The sequence below is a fragment of the Pipistrellus kuhlii genome, unplaced genomic scaffold (assembly GCF_014108245.1).
Source record: "Pipistrellus kuhlii isolate mPipKuh1 unplaced genomic scaffold, mPipKuh1.p scaffold_m20_p_48, whole genome shotgun sequence".
NCBI lineage: Eukaryota > Metazoa > Chordata > Mammalia > Chiroptera > Vespertilionidae > Pipistrellus > Pipistrellus kuhlii.
In genome coordinates, this window is record NW_023425549.1 from 1368118 (window position 1) to 1387256 (window position 19139).

Consider the following 19139-nt stretch of genomic DNA (forward strand, 5'->3'; position numbering starts at 1 on the left):
AGTATGGGACTCGTGGATTTTTTTTAATCACTTCAGTTGAATCACATGTTCACACAACAGTCTGTTCATGTTCTTGTTTATATATTCTATCTCTTTTTTCCTCTCATAAAATAGTGGATTAATCCATCTCATTCCTTTGGAATCAAATGTTATTAGCAACAGCAGAGGGAGCATAAAGAAGCCATGTGACTTGTAGAACTAAGAGATGACTCATGAACCGAAACTGGTTTGGCTCAGTGGATAGAGCGTCGGTCGGTCTGTGGACTGAAGGGTCCCAGGTTCAATTCTGGTCAAGGGCATGTACATTGATTGTGGGCACATTCCCGGTATGGGGTGTGCAGAAGGCAGCTGATTGATGATTCTCTCTCATAGATGTTTCTAGCTCTCTATCCCTCTCTCCTTCTCTCTGTAAAAAATCAATAAAATATATTAAAAAGAAAAAAGAAAAAAAAAAGAGATGACCCATGAGAACCCCAAGACATGAGCTGAGCCCTTTAGGAAAAGCATAAATAAAGAGGAGTAGAAACAGAGAAAGGGAATTCCAAGAATGGGCTGAACACATACATGCAAAGTCTTAGAGTCAAGAGTTGCCTATGTGAATGGCCATTTTGAAATAGAGAGTAGAGGGAGAAAGGTGAAGTGTGGGCAGTGTCTTCAATGTCAGAATAGGGAGCGTGGCGTTTTCCTTGAGAGAGGACACAGGTGTCAGGGAAGAGAATTGAAGGTGAACTTGGTGGGCAGGCAGGCTAAATGGCCATCTCAGAAGTGATTAAAGAAAATTGAGTTTATTTTAGAGAAACGGGATCAAAGGTGGTATACCCAAAGAGAAGGGTTGCACAGCTCTGAGCCAAGGGGATGATGGTGTGCCCAGGAGCAGGAGTTTCATTCTTATATGCTGTCACAGTGGGACTCTCTTGTCGTCAGTGGATTTGGGGCTGAGCTGGTGGGCCTGGAATGGGGATGGAATAAAGGTGTGCCATCGGGTGTCTTCAGGACAGTTTCACTTCCTTACATGGTCTGATTCCTGGTGTCCAGCCAGCATTTCCTTGTCTTTGTTCTCCTTTGGTGGGATGATTACAAATCGCTGTCAAGGATTTTATTGCTTTCTAGTCCTAACAGCAGTAAATGTGGGGAGAAAATCAATGCTCTGTGGAACTTACAGAGATTATAATATGAAAGTTCCAGGGCAAGGCATCTATCTGGTGAGGAGATTAGAATTATATAGGTGCACACAAATACTTGAACTAATTATTGATGACAGCAGATGAAAAGGAGGGAATGTAGGGGAGTTCAAGGGACAAAGTGGTTAATTTGGACATGAAGGATGAAGGAAAGAAGGGATTCCCAATGTCACAGGGATGAGAGAAGGGGGTGGAGGAGAAAACTGGGGGCTGGAATGTAGCTATTCCTGATGTTAGAGACTCTGTCTTCCTTGCATCTGTGCTCCCAGGTCCTATGTAGACTCTTGCAAAGTAGGATCCACCTGTCTACTGGCTGCACCCATTTAGAGTAGAAAGGTTTAGGGCAAGTGTTTCAAATTATAATGTGCGTGGGAATTATTTGGAGGTCCTACATTTTAGCAGGTTTTGGCCCTGCTGCCTTGGCTCAGTGGTTGCACATTGACCTATGAACCAGGAGGTCATGGTTGAAAGCATAAATATTTAAAACATAAAAGCAAAAATTCGCAGTTAGAGCACAAGCCCGGGTGCAGACTAGATCTCCAGTGTGGGGCGTGCAGGAGGCAGCCAATCAATGACTCTCATCACTGATGTTTCTATCTCTCTCTCCCTCTCCCTTCTTCTCTGAAATCAATGAAAATTTATTGTAAACAAAAATTTTAAAAATGCAGGTTATGATTGGGTAGGATTGGGTGTGGTGTGTTGGTGCTGACACTGCGGGCCTTTGTGTAGCAAAGGGGCTAAGGGATTTCTATTCAGATCAGATAGGCCTGAAGCCCATGGTTATGAAAGAGAAAATGAAACAAAAAATTTCTTTTTCATCCTCAGGCATTATCTTCATACCAGGGACAACCCAGATGCAGGCCAAGGACATTCTCTACCGACTGAAGGAGTCTAATGCCAATAGCATCGTGACCACAGATGCCCTTGCCCCGGATGTGGACTCTGTGGCTTCTCAGTGTCCCGCTCTGAAAACCAAGCTCCTGGTGTCTGACCGCAGCTGTGAGGGGTGGCTGGACTTCCGATCTCTGATTAAGTGAGTTTCTGGTCTGATGGAGGTGCTCTCTGAGGAACTGTGGGAGAAGGCCATGCACACCCAAGCGCTGTAGACAGACAGCTGGTGGTGGTAGGAAGCTCACCAGGCCTGGCTCCAGAAACCTCTTCCCAGCATGTCCCTGACCTGCTGGGTGACCCTGGGATACTTCCTTCCCCTCTCTGAGCCAAGGTTGCTTCATCTGTAATATCAGGACATTGCACGTCTATGCTTCTCTCCCTAAAGTTTGGTCACCCCTGGGATGTGAAAGGAGTTGTACCATCAGAGGATTACTGTGTTTCAAGCTTCTTGTAGGTGGGAATCTAAAAGACTATCCTATGTAATAAAGGGTGATATGCTAATTAACCATCACACCCTCTCAAAGATGGCAGCGCCCACGGCCAATAAGGAGGGAATATGCTAATTGACTGCCATGCCCTCAAAGATAGTTTCACCCACAACCCCAAGATGGTGGTGTGCAGTCCCTTCAGCTCCACCAGGGTGGCAGGTGCACAGGATAGCCAGGTTCAAACCCAAGGGGGTCCTGCTGTTCTGCATGGCTGCCTCCAGAACCCCCAGACTTCTTAGCCCCCCAGCCACCCCCAGTCTAAGGCACAAGTAAGCCTGGGATGGCAGCCTCCTAGCCAACCAGAGCTCGCCTGAGGTGCAGGCATGCCTCGGATGTTGGCTGCCCAGCTGCCTAAGATCGTCCTGAGGTACACGCTAATATCAGATGATGGCTGCCTTGCCACCCAGGGCTGATAGAGGCTCAGGTAATCAGGGCTGGCTGAGGCTTGCCCTACTGGCAGTGGCAGCAGCAGAGGTGTGATGGAAGCATCACCTTCCCCTGATTGCAGACTCCAGCCCCTGAGGGCTCCCAGACTGTGAGAGGGGACAGGCTGGACTGAAGGAAGCCCCCTCCAGTGCGTGAATTTTCATGCACCGGGCCTCTAGTTCATATGTAAGTATAAATACATATATGTGAATAAGTTGAATGAGAAGTTAAAATGTATCCTTAAGGTGAAAATCGAGACTGCAAGAAAAAATGACTGATAGAGGGTTTTGGGGGGCAAACATCTCCGGGAGTCTGGGTGCCCTTAGAAAGTTAGAAAAATGCCAGGTCAGAGAGACCCTCCACCTTCAATGCTTTAATTCTGTGAGCCTTTAGGTGTTTTTTACACTGTCCTCCTAAGAAACACCCAGAGCTGCAGGAAACTTTTATGAGTTTATTTGAGCCAAACTGACAACATATGCTGGGGAACAAGGCCTCAAATGCTCCGGAGGAAAAGAGTTTTGTAGCTTCTCTCATGCATTTCAAATCCAGGAGAGGATGCAAGAAAGACTAAGGTGGGAGAAAGCAAGGTGGGGATGGGATTACAGGATAATTAAGATTCTCTGCTCCCTTAAGGGATCACACCCCCTTCAAGGAATATTACTTTCAATATTTCAAGGGGGTAACCTAGATGCACAAGAGCAATGCATAGGCTTGCTTAAGGCAAAGATAACCGTTTTACCAGAGAAGCTCTGTGTCAGGGGCCTGCCTCCGCCATGCCCTGCCAGACAGGGATTTATGATCAGATCACCTGTGAGCTTAGTTCACAGAGCCCCCGTTCCATCTGCAGCTCAAACCTTGCTGAGTGTCTTTCCTTTGTTTCTTTTATTTTTCTGAGGTAACACTGGTTTATAACCTAGAGGTTACACTGGGTTTGTTTTCTTGAAGGAACCCTTCTGTTTTTAATATATTTTTATTGATTTTTTTTACAGAGAGGAAGGGAGAGGGACAGAGAGTTAGAAACGTTGATGAGCGAGAAACATCAATCAGCTGCCTCGTGCACACCCCCCACTGGAGATGTGCCCGCAACCAAGGTACATGCCCTTGCCGTGGGACTCCTCAGTCCACAGGCCGATGCTCTGTCCACTGAGCCAAACATTTTAGGGCCCCTTCTGATTTTAATTAAAATGCTATTCAACACCAAAAGGCAAACATAGTGACATCACACCTTGTGGTGGACTCTCAGGTCCAGATTTGGGGTTTTCCTTCCAGGGAGCGTGCCCTCACCTCCCCCTGCGCAACCTTTGTCTCTCTCGCCTCAACGCCAAGGGCCCTTCTTCTGTGTGAACTTGTTTGCTGAGCCAATGCAGCCCTCTGGCTCAGATCTACTACCTCTGTGTCTTCTAGATAAACTTTCTTTTATAATTTGAATAAACAAAGTCAGAGAGTTAAACAAACAAAAACTTAAAAATAATACTGTTGCCAAGCCCTCCTGGCTCAGTGGTTGAGCTTCGACCTATGAAGCAGGAGGTCGAGGCTCCATTCCTGGTCAGGGCACAGGCCCCGGCTGCAGGCTAGACCCAAGGGGGGCGGCGGGGGACATGCAGGAAGCAGCCAATCAATGATTCTCTCTCATCATTGATATTTCTACCTCTATCTCTCCCTTCCTTTCTGAAATCAATAAAACATATTTTTAAAAAAGAGCACTGTTGAAAAATCCCTTAAATTGCCCAGAGTCAGGACTGTACCATTTCCCAGCAAAAGCCAGTGTTCCCTCCAGCATTTGAATGATCTGCAGTTTATCAGATCAACACAGGAAGCTCACAAGCACAATCATCGCTGGCCAGCCCCCAGAGACTGAGTGTAGATGCTCCCAGGAATCAAGGCCCAGTGATTCTTTCTTCTTTCACTCTCACTGTCCCTCACTTTCTCATCTCCTTTCCTCTCCCCCACTTAGCACCAAGGTTATGGAGTGAAATTCCTGTAAAGTTAGCTTGTATGAAAGCAAGCTTAGCAGTGTGACTAAGAGGACAGTCTATGCAGCACACTGGGTTTGAACCTGGCTGTGCCAATTGCTGGCTGTATGTCTTCAGGGAAGTTACCTAACCTCTCTGAGCCTCAGTTTCGTCATCCCCAAAGGGAGCATGACAAGTTGGGCATAGTCACATCTTAGGATTGCTCTGAAGATTGAATGAGTTCTTATTTGTAAGTCACTTACTGGTAGAGCACCAAAAAAAACCTCACTGAAAGTTCTATTTCAATGTTTGTTAAATTATAAAATACTCAGCCGTGTTTTTCCCATTTTTTAAATAAAGAAATGTCAGTGTTTTTACCCAGATCACCCATAAACTCTGTTTGATGCTTCAGACCTGGAGACCAGTTTTCCTCCAGTGTTGCAAAACCCCAGTTTTCTGCACTGGCCAGGTAGCTCAGTTGGTTAGAGTGCCAAGGTTGTGGGTTTGATCCCTGGTCAGGGCACATACAAGAATCAACCAATGAATGCATAAAAAGTGGAACATCAAATGCATGTTTTTCTCTCTGTGTGTCTTTCTCCCTCCCTCCCTCCTTCCTTCTCTCCCTTTCTCTCAAATCTGTACAAGCAAACAAGTCAGGTTTCTGACTTTGAGCCTCATGTTGTTTCTTTGGCTTACCCTGAGACCCTGAGGGTGGAGCCAGGAGACTTGACTTCTCTCCTTTTGTGTTCAATCCCTTTGTAGATCAGCATCCCCAGATCACACCTGCATTAAATCAAAGACTACGGACCCAATGGTCATCTTCTTCACCAGTGGCACCTCTGGCTTCCCCAAGATGGCAAAACACAGCCATGGACTTGCCTTGCGACACTCCTTCCCTTCATGGTAGGAAAGAGGGCACCAACTTACAGGGTGGGGCAAGGTGTGTGTGTATGTGTGTGTGTGTGTGTGTGTGTGTGTGTGTTGGGAAAGGTGTTCCAAGTAGAACAAGTCCATCCTTCTTCTCCCTTCTGCTCTCTTTGGTTCAGACCACTGGGGGTCTCAGAGGCAAAGGTCTGGACTTCTAAGTGTGTGTTGACAGCAGCCTCCCAATGACAAGGGGGTCCAGCCTGAGCACCTTCACAGGTGTGGAGGGAACATGGGTGGACACAACAGGCATTCTGCAAGCTGCACAAATGACAAGCCATGTGACTTTGTCACTGGTTCTAGATTTGGTGGGAGGAGGACAGAAAGTTCTAGCAATACGGAGGTTGAGTTTCCCAATCATGAGCCATTAGGGAGAAGTAATACCTGGAATCAAACCACTGCCATTAACCTAAAATAAATAATTGTAGAGGCTGAAGAAATAGACTTGGGTTAATCATTTAATCAATATTAAACCAATCTTCTCCCTCCTACTTCCTCCTCCCCAACTAATAATATATTTTGTACCTTATTAAGCAGACCAGGGAGTAGAGAAGGTGTCTTGTGGGCACTGAGTATCTGTTCTAATGATAACACTTTATAAGCAAAATACTGAAGGAATTAGGGTGGGAAGAAGCAGGGGGGTGTCTGTGTAGTGAGAACAACACAAGCAAAGGCACAAATATATTAAAAGTAGCATTACAGGGATTTGAGAGCAGCTTCTCAGGGTGTTTGGGAGGCACAGATGGGAGCAGCTGAGAAAGTGAATGGGGCCCAGAGCACAGAGGGTCGTGGGGACTTTGGTGTAGAGATTGGGAAAACAATGGGTGGTATTAATAAGGGAGAGACCTAATCAAATGTGTATTTTGAGAAGATCACTGTGGCTGCAGGGTGGAGAATGGCTGGGGAAATAACAGATTTAGAAAGACCTGTTAGAGGGTCTTAGAATAATTTCGGTGTAAGATGGTGGTGGCTTGGCCAAGGTGCTGGGGACAGGGAGGAAATTAAGAAGTCATATTTTAGGAGTTAGAATGGGAGGGTGTGCTGGCTAGATGTGGGAGGTGGAGGGGCTGGAGAGTGAAGGTGGAGTCCCAGGTTTTGAGCTTGGACAGTAATGACATTCACTGAAACACAGCGAGCACTGGAGAAGAATTAGTCCAGAAAGGCAGGAGAGATTAGGACGCTCTGGGTTTGAGATGCCAGAGAGATATCCCAGAAGAGATGCCCAGTGGGCAGTTGGGTCTGCAGCTCAGAACAGAGGTCCCTAGCTTGTAATTTCCTGTGGGTGAGCCACAGCCCTAAGAGATGGGAAGAGAGGGTGTGAATGGCTCTCCAGGTCCCTCCCTACTAACAGAAGAGCTCTTCAAAGCCATAGCTTGCTAAGGAGAGAGTTGAGTTTTTCTCAAGGAATTCTGCACACCGAGGTCCCTCAGAAGCAGTAACAGTAGGTGGGGAGATGCTTCAGTCCTAGCTGAGTAGCCACTGGATTCAATTTTCCATTTACCAGCTGTTTCTGTTATTTTTTTATTTTTTATTTTTGTTAATCCTCACCCAAGGGTATTTCCCCTTGTTGATTATTATTATTTTAAAATGAGAGACAGCCGAAACCGGTTTGGCTCAATGGATAGAGCGTCGGCTTGGGGACTGAAGAGTCCCAGGTTCGATTCCGGTTGTACCTTGGTTGCCGGCACATCTCCAGTAGGGGGTGTGCAAGAGGCAGCTGATCGATGACTCTCTCTCGTCGATGTTCCTAACTCGCTATCTCTCTCCTTCCTCTCTGTACAAAATCAATAAAATATATTTTAAAAAAATAAAAATAAATAAAATGAGAGACAGTGCAGAACTCAAAGTTGCACTTTTTAATATTACATTTTATTGGTTTCAGAGAGGAAGGGAGAAGGGATAGAAACATCAATGATTAGAGATTGTGCCCACAACCCAGGCATGTGCCTTGACCAGGAATGCAACTGTGCTTACAAAGCTGAGGCCACTGTATTTTGGAGTTAGCAGGAAATTACTGAAGCTGAAGGCCTCTGATGTCTTCTGGTGCATGTCAGATCCAGGCTGGATTGCGGCTCTCATGGGGACCCTGTTTGAACCATGGACAGCAGGGTCCACAGTCTTCACCCATCATCTGCCCCAATTTGACCCTAAGGTCATTGTAGAGGTAAGAGCACTAATATCTCAGTGTCAACAAACTCAGGAGAAACTCATGTTTCAGGCTCAAAAGCTGGCCCCTGCAGAGAATAGTGTATGGAAGAAAGCAGCCCATTAGGGTGGTATAACCTGGGCTCTGGGTGTCTCAAAATGTAAGGTGCTGAATCAGTCAGTGAACCACCAGAATACACATTTTGAGAAATTAAAGCAACCAGCACAATCTCAGGTCTCCTGGCTCCTCCAGGGCCAGGTGGCTGGTGTGTGTGTGTGTGAACTGATTGAAGTGTTTAAAAAGAGAGCCCTTAGAACACAATGGTTCCAGGTCCTTTTCACATCTTTAGCAATTGTTAGTGGTAACCTCACCTCTCTGAGCTTGGTCTCCTCACCTGTCAGATGGAAGTCTTAATAATTACAATCTCATAAGGTTGTTGGGAATATTGAGATGATACAGGCAAAGTGTGTAAAGTGCTTAGCCATCAGGCCTGCACCTGAAAACACTCAGGAACTGGCAGCAGTTGCTGTTATGCATACATCATGGCTAAATGTGCTCTTCCAGAAGGCAGATCAGAATTAAAATGGTAATAATTTAAAAAATAGTTACCACCACAAGCAACAAAAGAATGGTAATAATTGGACAGTATTTTTCATCTTAACTATAAATATAAAATTTTTCTCTGTTTACCATGTAGACACTCTTTAAATACCCCATCACCCAGTGCTTTGCTGCGCCCTCTGTATTTCGAATGATTCTGCAGCAGAATTTTAGCAGGTATGTAGAAGTGGCTTGTTGTGATCACAATCTTTGGGTAGGAATTTAAGGAGTCTGTTTCACTGTGGTCTTGTTGTCGGTGGGAAACAGGTTCTTGCTTGGGGTTTGAAGGAAAGAGTCCCAAAGATCCATGCACGGAAGATTGTGATGTGTTCAATGTAGTTTAATTGTTGCATAACATCAATAGAGTTCTCCTCTGGGCTTCCCAAGGCCCATCTCTCTCGGCCCTGCCCTGGGAAAAGTCCAATCTCATTTTCTGAGGCCAATGCAAAGGCCAATGCCCAGAATTTCTGCTTTATGATCGTTTGGGCCTGGAAGTCTTCCCCAGGCCCAGGTGCCTGTAGTCCTGCATGGTCCTTACTCCTGGGAGGGAGGGACAAGAACAACTTGGACCAGTGGGGTCCCAGGCAAGAGAGAGAGCCAACATTACCCCCTAGGTCTCAACCAGGAGCTTTTTCAAAACAACCAGTTAACTTCCCAAGATTCCAGGGACATGCACTGGGTCCACCCCAAGTCAACTACCTTATCCCAGGTTAGACTGGCAGATGCTGTCATCCAACACCTTCCCCTGTGCCAGTTTTTTTTTTTAAATAAATCTTTATTACTCAGATTATTACAATTGTTTCTCCTTTTCCCCCCTCATAGCTCCCTTCCACCTGGTTCCCGTTCCCCACTTTTGCTCTTACCCTCCCCCCCCCCATTGTTCTTATCCATAGGTGTATGATTTTAATCCAGTCTCTTTCTGCACCCTCACACCCCTTTTCCCCTGATAATTATCAATCCACTCCCTTTCTTTTCCCCTGATTCTATTATATTCACCAGTTTATTCTGTTCCTCAGATTTTTAATTCGCTTGATCTTCTTCCTCTTCTTAAAGAATACCTTTTAGCATTTCATATAATACTGGTTTGGTGGTGATGAACTCCTTTAACTTTTTCTTATCTGTGAAGCTCTTTATCTGCACTTCACTTCTGAATTAAAACTTTGCTGGATACAGTAATCTTGGTTGTAGATTCTCACTATTCATCACTTTGAATATTTATTGCCACTTCCTCTGGCCTGCATAGTTTCTGTTGAAAAATCAGCTGATAGCCATATGGGTGCTCCCTTATAGGTAACCAACTGCTTTTCTCTTGCTGCTTGTAAGATCTTCTTTTTGTCTTTTGCCCTTGGCATTTTAATTATGATGTGTCTTGGTGTGGTCTCTTTGGATTCCTCTTGTTTGGGGTTCTGTGTGCTTCCTGGGCTTGTAAGTCTATTTCTTTCACCAGGTGGAGGAAGTTTTCTGACATTATTTCTTCAAATAGGTTTTCGGTATCTTGCACTCTATCCTCTTCTGACACCCCCATAATTCTGATGTTGGTACGCTTGAAGTTGTCCCAGAGGCTCCTTACACTATCTTCAACTTTCTGGATTCTCTTTTCTTCTTGCTTCTCCAGAGGAATGTCCTTTGGCTCTTTGTATTCCAAATCTTTGACTTGATTCTTGTGTTCCTCCAGTCTGCTGTTGGGTCTCTATATAATATTTTTTATTTCAGTCAGTTTATGTTTAATTTCTAGTTGGGTCTCAATAAATTTATCGGCCTTTTCAAGGAAATTCTTGAAAAACCTTATAACCATGGTTTTGAATTCTATATCCAGTCTGTTCTCTTCCATCTCTTTCATTTGAGATCTGTTTCCTTGTCTCAGCATTTTTGCTACTTCCCAGAGTTGGTAGAATGGCTTTGTGTGTTTGGTGTCATATATGGCACAGTTGGTCAGCCTTCTCAGTTACCTGAGGTAGATACACTTGGTGCTCCCCTTTGTGGACTGCGTGTACAGCCTGTTGTAGCTAAGTCTTTATTGTTGTTGGTATCCTGGGAGGAATTGACCTCCAGGCCAATTGGATGTGGGTATCAGCTGTGTCTACTCTGGGATACCTTCTGTATTGGAGACAGTCTTATAGGATCAGATTTGCAAAATTGCAGAAGCCTCTGTGCTCAGCTTGGATGGGGCAGAGTGTCAGGGCTGAGCTGACAGTCTTGGCTTCCAGTCAGCCCTGCCCTTGTGCACTCTCCTGAGTTTCCACCTGACCTCTGCCTTCTGCTGCACCCCCGAGTTTCCGTCTGACCGTCCAGATTCCCCGTGCAAGAGTGTGGGTGCCCCAGGGGCTCGCCCGGAATTGGGATGGGTCTCTGTAGTCTGAAGCTTCTGATTTCTTCCTCTATGGAGAGGCAGCAGCAACCTCTGTGGTTAGACCTCTGCGCGCACTCACTCACACTTGACTGTAGACCCTGCCCGCTGCGGCTCCCGGCTCCCCCAGTCTCTGAGTCTCTGGATGCCTTTCTCTACAGTCCAGAATCCACCCGTATGAGCCTGGGTCTACGGGGTTTTAGCCGGGGTTGGGGTTCAGTACAGTCAGAAAGGGTTCAGTGCAATCAGGACTTCCTTTCCCCTCCCCCCAGCCAACCATTCGCCGCACTTCCTCTCTGCGCACTAACGTCTCCCTACCTCAGCAGCTTCAAATTTGATCCATGAGCCTCTCTCCTTCTTTCTAGTTATAGATTTCCCACTCCGTCAGGTTTCCTGTGTTTTTGGATGAAGTCCGTTCTGATTTTAGTTGTTGTTTTTGAAATTGCTGTGCAAGGCAGCAGCTTAGGTGCTTACCTAGACCACCATCTTGGTTCTCTCTCCCCTGTGCCAGTTTGACTTTACTGGGCAGTTCCTGATTGCCCCATGTCCCCTTCCACACACATTTCTGAACCAGAGGAGGGAGAGATGGGTGTTAATCCCCTTCGGGAGACCATGCTGCCATTTCTTGGGTGTGAAACTGGAGTTCCTGGTGAAGCAAACAGGCCTCTGCTTCCCAGCTGACTGTGCTCAACATTGTCAGCCTCTCCCCTGGCTGTTTCTTTTAATAACCAGCTAAGGATGGTAATCATCGGACTGTTTCATTTCAACACTGGTTCTTTGAGGGCAGTGAGAGCTAGTGTGTGTGTGTGTGTGTGTGTGTGTGTGTGTGTGTGTATGAAATGTTGGTAGCGATAATTATCAGCCAGTCAAATTTGTTTATTAAGCAGGACTCAGATTCAAATAAACAGTGAGCCTTGCATCATTGTGGGTGTTTTTCTTTTTTAAAGTTCTGAAATAACAAACACAGAAAAATGCATAAGATATAAATTTTTAAATGAAGAAATTGGTGAAAATTAAGAAAATGTGTAACCACTCACTCAAGTCATAAGAAGAGAACATTGCCAGCCGCAGTGACCTCCTCAGACCTCTCCAACTCCCCTAAAGGAACTCATTATCTTGACTTTTATGGTGTTCATTCATTTCTGTGTGTTTTTTCTTCCTCCGCCTCCCCTCTCCCCCCATAGTTTACCTCTTAAGGAAATATCAGTCTCTTTTACTTGCTTTTGAGCTTTGTAATCATATAATTCTCTAATATGCAGCTTCTTTTTACAACATTATATTTCTAAGGTGAGCCCATGTTGCATTATATTGTTGTAGCTAATTTTTATTGCCATATAATGTTCCGTTTTATGAAAAGTCCATATTTTCCCATCTCTTCTAATTCATTTGAGGGCGATTGATGACTAGCACTGTTCTTGTACATTCACCCTGTGCACATCAGCAGTCACTATGTGGTGTATTTCTAGGGAAATTGCTGAGTCACACTGACACCGCATCCTACCCCCTATTTTCCAAAGTATCCAATCACTATGTTTGGCCCTTGTTCCACATCTTTGGCAACATTTGTTCCTGTCAGAGTCTTTCATTTTTACCGATCTGATGGATGTAGTGTTACTTTGCTATAACTTTATTTTGTATTTCCTTGTGTTTGTAGATTAATTCTGAGCTAAACTGCAATCTTGTCTTTGAACCTAATGCACACTTATACATATTTTAGAGACTCTAAAATGGAAATGGCTGCTTCAAAAATCAGACTCAATAACTTTTAGACACAGAGTTAAAATGTCAAGGACTTGAACAACTACCCTTACGAAGCTAACTCTGAAATACAACTTGCTTTTATTCATGAAGCCTCCATCCCAGCATGCCCTTGGAGTCTGCCTCTATCTGTATGCCAAAGCTCTGTGACAGCAACTTTTTGCAACATTCCTCAGACGATGAAGTTGGTCAAACCCAGTAACAATCCAATCAGGGCATCACTAATGACTCCACTGGAGACTCTGCTAAGTTTACCTACTTTGGAGAAAACTCCAGATGAGGGAGGAAGACGCCCCCAATGAAACCAGCCCCCTTGTCCACCACTCCTGGCTGTGTAACAGGAGACGTGTTGGGGGGAAGGGGGAAGGAGGGGAGCCAGATGTCTTCTCTGAAGCTCTGTGGACACCTTGTCTCCCCAAGCCTTAGGTTCCCCACTCTGGAGCATTGCTCTGCTTCTGGAGAGGCCGTGCTGCCAGAGGAGCAAGAGAAGTGGAGAGAACGGACGGGCCTTTTGCTCCACCAAATCTACGGACAGACAGAAACGGTAGGTGGATGGGCCGCACAGGGCCACCCAGCCCAGCAGAGCAGCTGAATCTGCCAGAGAGTGTGCACAGGCCCCACTGTGTGCACAGGCCCCACTGTGTGCACAGCCAGCAGAGGGCAGCTCTGGAGTTCCAGGATGATTGGCCCCAAATCAGTTTGCAAGTAAGAATTCACACACAATTTTTGACTTGTCAAGACCCCAGTGTGCTGACAACTATTGGACAAAACCTTCCATAGGGGTCTGAGGACAGGGCTATGTCCCTGGGATCAGGGAGCTGGGAGGAGCAATGGCAATGGAGGCCCCTCCTGCCTCACAGAGGCCCCGCCTGTGAGTGCTGCCCCTGTCACCCTCCTTCCCTCAAGCAGCAGCCACAGGGCCAGGCAAGAGCGGGCCCCAAAGCACACGTGTGATTGTGGGGCATGAGCAGGAGGGGAAGAGGGAGCATAGACCACACACACACACACACACACACACACACACACACACACAGTGTGACCCCCTAGGGGATCAGTGAGCACGCAGTGGGCAGGCCGTGCAGCCTGCTGTGCTGTCTGGACCCTCAGGGGCTTCAGTGTTAGGAGGAGGGGCTGCTTCTCTCCCGAAGCATCCTCAACCCCCTGATGTCACTCGCCCGCCTCCCACCATCCCATCAGCTCACAGAGTCACCCCTTTCAGGACCTGTAGGGCGGGCTCTCTTGGTCCTAAATCACATATTTTTCTGACTGTGTTGTTTTTGAGAAAAATGTTTTATTTTAGTCAGTGAAGTGGTCTGCTTCCAGGCCTGAGAAATGGGAGGGCTCTAGGCCTGACCTGGCATGGCTCACAGTTCACTGTTGGACTAGGAGACACACTCCCTACCCTCATAACCCCACCCCTTAGTGTGGACTGCTTGAGCCACAGAATACTCCCTCCTGGCTGCATGGAGCCTCATTGCTCAAAGCTCTTGCAACCTGCTCACTCACCTGTGGGCGTTGGCACGTCCTGAAGTGTGAGCAGCAGCTTGGAGAGGCAGACCTTCCTCTGCCAGGAGCTCAGGTCTCAGTTCCTCTCAGCATCGCCAGTGGCAGCATGAAGCCCATAGGCATACCGTGGAGCCTGCCAGAAGCTCGACTTCCCTGTCTCCCAAATGGGAATGGAATGCTGCCCCTGCGGGTGGTGGCGAGGGGAGTGGAAGGGAATGTGAAGCCCCGGAGTTACCCAGCCTGCACACCCCCCCAGGGCCAGCCCGCTGACAGCACTGATGTGGGGGGTCGTGGGCCAGGTGTCAGGGGTGCAGAGCAGAAGGGTTATCTGTGGAGGGAAACATACCCAAACGTCAGTATAAGGCCTGTTGGCGACAACAGAAATGCGTGGGAGATGCCACAGGAGGAGGATCGCCCGGGACTTCTCCTGGGGCCTGAGTCTGGGCTCGTTGCCCTAAGGAGCCAGGTGAGCTCATTGGTGCTGGCCTGAGCAGCTTCCTGCACTGCAGGCCCTGTGAGGGGGTTTCCAGGGCATCAACTCATCTGTGTGACTGAAGGCTTAGCATTAGGACAGATGTTAGCTTCAGAGAACCAGGAAGGAGGCATAGTTCATCAGGAGGGCAAATGGGGGTGGGAGTGGTGGCAGAGGCACAGCCTAAGTGATTTCATTGCAGCCCTGAGGGCAGAGGAGGCAGTGTTCCTGTCAGGTTCAGTCTTGAGTAAGTGTTGGTCAAATGGACACATGTCTGGCATACAGTGGGCACTCCCCCACCCACCACACTCCCACTGCCCTGAACTCAGCCCTTTGCTCCTCTCTTGGCCTCCCCCACAGGACCCTGTGGCCCTGGCAGCTGGCACTGGCCCAGTGCATGTCACATGTCGGGCGCAGTGACTGTCTGCTAAAGAGCTGGGTCAATGCCCTGAGCCCAGCGCGCAGAGCTCCCAGCTCCCCCACAGGCTCTAAGAGCAGTGTGTGTGAGCGGGGTGCTGTGAACCATTGTTGCTGCTCTGTGATCGGCCTGGAGCCTTTGACAACTGGTCTTCTCTTCCTTTTGTGCACAGGGATTTACTTGTGGCACTGCCCGGGGGTCACAGGTCAAGCCCGGTTCCATGGGGAAAGCCATCCCGCCCTTCGACGTCCAGGTTTGGTCCTAAAGGCGTGGCCAGGGAGCACTGAGGGTTCAGCTGGGATCAACCCCGTGTGACACCAGGCGGCAGAAGAGCCGTGTCCCCTGTCTGAGTTGTCCTTCCTCGTCTCCTAGTTCCCCTCTGGTTTCCTGGGAGAGTCAGTACTGTGGGCATCAGTGCAGCTCACCGTGCCAGCCGAGGCTGTGCAACAGCCACGGCGCACAGGACCTGGGGGTGCCCGGCAGCTCTGTCCACCCTCAGGGCTTTTAGCTTGTCCTGACCCCTGTTTTCTAGCTTGAAGACACATGCGATGTCCACACCAGGAAACAAACACGCCCATGACTTGCTGATTTCAAAGACTTGACAGCTTCATTCTGTTTCCTGACAGGGATCTCCCCATGGTCCCCATTGGTGTCACACGCATAAGCCAGGCAGAGCTGGGGGGATTGGGGGGGAAGAGCAGGGGAGGCAGGAGGGCTGGGAGCCCTGCAAGGGGCCTCACAGACCTCTTGCTCCAGATCATCGACGACAAAGGCAACATCCTGCCACCCAACACTGAAGGCAACCTTGGCATCAGGATGAAGCCCACCAAGCCCATCGGCCTGTTCATGTTGTATGAGGTGAGGGCGCCCCGCCTGCTGCTCCCTGGCCCGAGCACCCTGCAGCGATAAGGGAGGCACCCAACTCTGCATCCTGAGACTCCTCCCATCTCCCGTTATGTGCTCCAGTTCAGTGAAGCCAGGTCTAGTTCACGCAAAGCTCACAGCCTTTCCTCTCCTGACCCACGTGGCACTGGTGCGGTGGAGAAGCCTGGAATCTTCGGACTTGGGGGCTGATTAAGAATGCAGGCTTCAGCTGGGTTCACATCCTACTCTCCAATTTACCAACAGGGCGTGCGCAAACCTAGTAACTGTCCTGAGCCTCCTGAGGCCTCCTATACCCCACTTCTCAGAGAAAACCACCTGCAGACCATAGGGGTCATGTTTTTACCCGTGTCAAATGGATGGCCTAACTAAGGTTCAAACCCATGTCTTTCAGCCCCAGAGCCTAATGGGAAATCCAGAGATTACAGAAACTTGTGATGGCTCTAAGGAAACTTGCTCAGACTCCTGACCAGATAAACCCTAGCCCTCCCAGTGTAGTAGAGGCCACTAAGCGGAAATTCTCAGTTTCCAAGATGGGTATGGAAGGGTGGGCACACCTGAAATGAATCTCAGATTCCATCTCCTTTCTCCAAAAGAACAGCCATCAGAGGCTCTCTCTTGTCACTGTTGTCATCCCTGTGGCCTGGAGGGGGCGCTGCTCCTCACATGATACTATCAACCAACAGTTAAAACTGCTGGCTAACCTATTCATCAATTTTGTTTATCTTTTCAAAGATCCAGCTCTTAATTTCATTAATTGTTTCATGTTTTTCTTTTAGTCTTTATGTCATTTATTTCTGCTTTAATCTTTTCTTGTCCTTTTTCCAGTTCTTTAAGTTGAAAGGTTATATAGTTTATTGTTAATTTTTCTTGTTTTGAGGTAGGCCTATCTTGCTATGAACTTCCCATTCAGACTGCTTTTGCTGTGTCCCCGAGATTTTGGGTTGTTGTGTGTTCATTTTCATTTGTTTCCACGAAGGTTTGTTTGTTTATTTATTTATTTATTTATTTATTTATTTCTTGGTGTGATTGGTAACCCATTCTTTGTTTAATAACATGCTACTTAGCCTCCATGTGTTTGAATGTTTTGGGGTGTTTTTTACTGTAGCTGATTTCTAATTTCATTCCACTGTGATATGAGAATTTGCTTGATATGGTTTCAGTCTTCTTGAACTTGTAGAGACTTGTTTTGTGTCCTAACATGTGGTCTATCTTTGTGAATGATCCACGTGCACTTGAGAACAATGTACTATATTCTGCTGCTTTTGGGTGAACTGTTCTATAAATGTCAATTACATCCCATCCAGTGTGTCCTTCAGAGTCACTGTTTCTGTTTCACGTTTTGTCTGGAAGATCTATCCAGTGAAGTCAGCAGGGTGGTAAAGTCCCCTGCTATGACTGTATTGTTGTCAATCTCTCCTCTAGCTGTTAAAGTCTAGCAGTTTTAAAAATATATTTAGGTGCTTCTATATCGGGTATATATGTGTTTACCAAGGTTCTATCTTCTTATAGAACCCATCCCTTTTGTATTATGTACTAAAGTGATCTTTGTTGTCTTTTGTGATGGCCTTCATTTTGAAGTCTATTTTGTCAGACATGAATATTGCTAATCAAGCCTTTTTTTTCCTGTCAATTTGCATGGAAAAAAAATTTCCCCCCATTCCTTCACTCTCATCCTGTGTATGTCTTTTGTTCTGAGGAGGGTCTCTTATAGACAGCATATAGTTGGCTCGTGTTTTTATATCCATTCAGTGATCCTATGCCTTTTGATTGGACCATGTATTTCATTTACATTAGGGTTATTATTGATAGGTACTTATTTATAGCCATTTTAATTCTGTATGTGTATGTTTCTCTCTCTGTTTCTCCTTCTTGTTGTTGCAGGGCCTATAGCATTTCTTGTAATGCTGGCTTGGTGTGATGTATTCCTTTGGCCTTTTTATCTTGTCTGGGAAGCTCTTTATTTGACTGTCTAATTTGAATGATAACCTTGATGGATAATAGTGATCTTGGTCTTAGATCCTTGCTTTCCATTACCTTGAGTACTTCATGCTATTCCCTTCTGGCCTATAGAGTTTCTGATGAGAAATCAGGTGTCAGCCTTATAGGAGCTCTTTTGTAGGTAAGTTTGCTTTCCTCTTGTTGCCTTTAAGATTCTCTCTTAGTCTTTAATTTTTGGCATTTTAATGATGATGGGTTAGGGCCTGGGTCTGTTTGAGTTCTTCTTGTTTGGAGTTCCCTGTGCCTTCAGAACTTGTGTGACTTTTTCCTCCACCAGGTTAGAGAAGCTTTCTGCCATTATTTCATCAAACATTGACCAGCTGGCTCCTGCATGCCTCCTACTGGGCATTGAGCCCACAACCTGGGCATGTGCCCTGACCAAGAAGTGAACTAGCCACCTTTTGGTACATGGGATGACACTCAAGCAAATGAGCCACACTTGCCAGGTCACAAGCTTCCTTTGAGGATGAGATGAGATGGTACTTGGGAAAGAAAATTCATTTAGAAAAGTTTATTATTACCTTCCATCAGTTCAACCACTGTATTATATTAATATAATTGTCAGTGTGTTTTGTACATCAATTGACCATTAGCATGCATTGAGTGTTTGCATGTAAAGTAAATAGACTCAGAGAGATTACAAAAGTTGCACAGGTGCCTGGTGGAATGAGAAGCAGGATTCAAACCCAGATCTGAGCCCCAGGTTCCAGCTCAGCATCTCTAATCTCACTTTCTTCAACAAGAGTGCCATTCTCTCTGCAGAATAACCCAGTGAAGACAGCCAAAGTGGAGTGTGGGGACTTTTACAACACTGGGGACAAAGCAACTATTGACGAAGAGGGCTACATCTGGTTTCTGGGGAGGGACGATGACATCATCAACGCCTCTGGGTAGGTGTTGCTGACCTGGGCCTGGCAGACACTAGCTTGCTTGCCCATTCCTCCATGCATTGGGGATGAAACGTGCAGCGTGTTCCTGAATGCAGCCACGTTACAGGGCCCTGGCCTGGGGTATCTGTGCATCCCCCCAACATCAAGAGAAAGTTCAAGAAGGCCTGGAAGAACAATCACAGGAGACATAGTGCAATTTAAAGAGGGGATATCTTGTTTGAGCCCCCATTACCCCCCATGGGTTGGGGGACATTATT

The 19139-nt window shown here is 46.8% G+C and overlaps 1 protein-coding gene across 4 annotated transcripts in view; it reads left to right on the top strand.

The window, feature by feature from the left end:
• Positions 1-19139, top strand: part of LOC118704873 (acyl-coenzyme A synthetase ACSM1, mitochondrial) — a 37161-nt gene that overhangs the window by 9944 nt on the left and 8078 nt on the right. For all 4 annotated transcript variants that reach the window (XM_036412925.2, XM_045572472.1, XM_045572474.1 and 1 more), the window contains exons 4-11: positions 2007-2214; positions 5701-5841; positions 7867-8026; positions 8706-8785; positions 13134-13257; positions 15282-15362; positions 15866-15967; positions 18755-18882. In XM_036412925.2, coding sequence (XP_036268818.1) covers positions 2007-2214; positions 5701-5841; positions 7867-8026; positions 8706-8785; positions 13134-13257; positions 15282-15362; positions 15866-15967; positions 18755-18882 — 1024 coding nt within the window. The remainder of the gene's footprint in view (positions 1-2006; positions 2215-5700; positions 5842-7866; positions 8027-8705; positions 8786-13133; positions 13258-15281; positions 15363-15865; positions 15968-18754; positions 18883-19139) is intronic.